Below are 2500 nucleotides of genomic sequence, written 5' to 3' on the forward strand. Positions count from 1 at the left end.
TTGGATTCAGTCAGCCTCACTCCTTCCTTTTTATGTTGTCGTGATGGTTACCGGCGAACGCTCCCAAAGGCGACCCTCTCGAGTTTCCGGCTGTTTTCTAGATTGAAGTAGCCTTTCGTCGCCCCGAAAGAAGTCACTATCAAAGAGCTCGCCCTACTGAAGTACCAAAGGTGCGCTCAGCCCGGTGACTAAGAAATGGGTTTGCGCTTGAATTGAAGTGATGAGGTTTTTCGAGGGAAGTAGGGCTCTTATTGACTAAAAGTGGGTTCTTCGCTTTCCTTTAGAATGAAAGTTGCTATGAAGCCCCTACTACTTACTTTGTTTGATTCAAAAGGCGAACGGCCCCCCAACAAGTCGTATGGGGTGGGGTGCTTGTGATAAGCTGCCTTGGATATGAGGAATTATAAAAAAAACAAAAAAAGGAAAAGTCCGGTATTTGACGAAGATCTTTCTATCAATAGATAGGAATGAGTGTTCGATATAGGGGATAGAATCCATCTGCTCTTTCTCTCTCCATTTTTCTTCCCCTCTAACGCGGGCCGGACGGCGGCGGGCGCGGGAGGAAGAAAGCTAAGAGAAGACGCTCTTCTCTTAGGTCCTTTTTTTTCAGTGCAGGAAAGCGCTCTCTTTTTGTCATCCCTGCTGCTTTCCTTTCCAGATTTTTTATTGAACGCATGGCGTAGCTAGGACCCTTCAAATAATGTTTGAGCCTATGTTCAAACCAAACAAACCCACCTCCTATTTGTATTTGAGTCAGGCTGGAAAGAATGCCCGCCAAGTTCAGATAAGGGAATGCTTCCCCCAACCATTAAAGGAAAGGCTCGACGAAGGGAGGGAGATGCGGCGGGGGAAGGAAAAGGCTTTCGGAGATCGAGATTTTCTTTCTTTTTCATCGAAAACGAAGAAGGCCGAGGATGGCCTACGGTGCGTCTTATCTGAAGGGAACACGCTTTTTCGACCGCGGGGTGGTATGATTGTCGGGCCCTCTCCTCGCTGGCCTATTGGGATAGCAGCCTTCGGGCTTTGCCTGCCCTTTCTAATAAAGAATTCTGGCTCGGCCCGGGAAAGCGCTGGCAACAACAGAAAGGAAGGGGTCCATGTAGCTGCTGCGCCCGCCCCCCTCTTAGTCAATGGGGCAGCAGGTTCGGCATCTACTACAAAAGAGAGAATCCACTTCAGATAACCACGCCTCTGCTAGGCAGCGTGTGGAATGGCCGAGAGCGGACCTTATTGGATATATAATCCAAGTCGAGAGTAGAGTTACGGGAACAGCCGTCTGATGGAAAACGACTTTCACGTTCGGTTCAGAGAGCACTTTTTTCGTTGAGAATTCCTCGTTCCCTCTCGATAGACCAGCGGCGAATTCAAAACTTGTGGGGCCCTATCTATTCCATCTCTCGAGCCCCGAAGAAAACCCCCCTCCCCTTCGGATTCCATATCTCTTTTGACTCTATATATGTGGGCACCTGATATCTATGAGGGTTCACCCACCCCGGTTACAGCATTCCTTTCTATTGCGCCTAAAATCTCTATTTCTGCTAATATTTCACGTCTTTCTATTTATGGTTCTTATGGAGCTACATTGCAACAAATCTTCTTTTTCTGCAGCATTGCTTCTATGATCTTAGGAGCGCTGGCCGCCATGGCCCAAACGAAAGTAAAAAGACTTCTAGCTCATAGTTCAATTGGACATGTAGGTTATATTCGTACTGGTTTCTCATGTGGAACCATAGAAGGAATTCAATCACTACTAATTGGTATCTTTATTTATGCATCAATGACGATAGATGCATTCGCCATAGTTTCAGCATTACGGCAAAGCCGTGTCAAATATATAGCGGATTTGGGCGCTCTAGCCAAAACGAATCCTATTTCGGCTATTACCTTCTCCATTACTATGTTCTCATACGCAGGAATACCCCCGTTAGCCGGCTTTTGTAGCAAATTCTATTTGTTCTTCGCCGCTTTGGGTTGTGGGGCTTACTTCCTAGCCCCAGTGGGAGTAGTGACTAGCGTTATAGGTCGTTGGGCGGCCGGAAGGTTGCCACGAGTAAGTCAGTTTGGGGGACCGAAGGCAGTTCTCCGTGGACCGGACACGTAGCTTACCGAATCAGTTGCGACACGGATGGGAATGCATGCTACGAAAGAGAGGGTCGAGTCTGATACATCAACCGTCTACTCAATATCCTTGTACGAGTCCACAATCACTACACGAGATGAACCTTGGTTTGGTGAATTGAAGTTGGCCTTAGGTGTAATAGGACTCCCAGTTACTGTACGCGATCGTCTACTGAGGTGCTCCCCGCCGGTTGTTGGAACGACGCGAGCCGGGCCGGGTCTCGATTCAGAAAGATGAAGGGCCGAAAAGTCTAAATAGGGAGTTATAAATTCCCCATCTCATTGGGGGCGGAAAACGAATCGACATCTCGATGTGATACAGCCTTTTCTATTTTAGTTGGGAAAGAACGGCGAAGTCCATCCGAACCGTCCAATGAAGAAT

General features: G+C 47.8%; 1 protein-coding gene across 1 annotated transcript.

Annotated features, from left to right (window-relative positions):
• Window positions 1-1453: 1453 nt before the first annotated feature.
• Window positions 1454-2026, top strand: nad2 (NADH dehydrogenase subunit 2; one part of a trans-spliced gene, as the record gives it). Coding sequence (YP_009642412.1) covers window positions 1454-2026 — 573 coding nt within the window.
• Between the last annotated feature and the right edge of the window lie 474 nt (window positions 2027-2500).

Source organism: Lactuca saligna, mitochondrion (assembly GCF_052625555.1).
Source record: "Lactuca saligna strain CGN5271 mitochondrion, complete genome".
NCBI classification, from domain to species: Eukaryota; Viridiplantae; Streptophyta; class Magnoliopsida; order Asterales; family Asteraceae; genus Lactuca; species Lactuca saligna.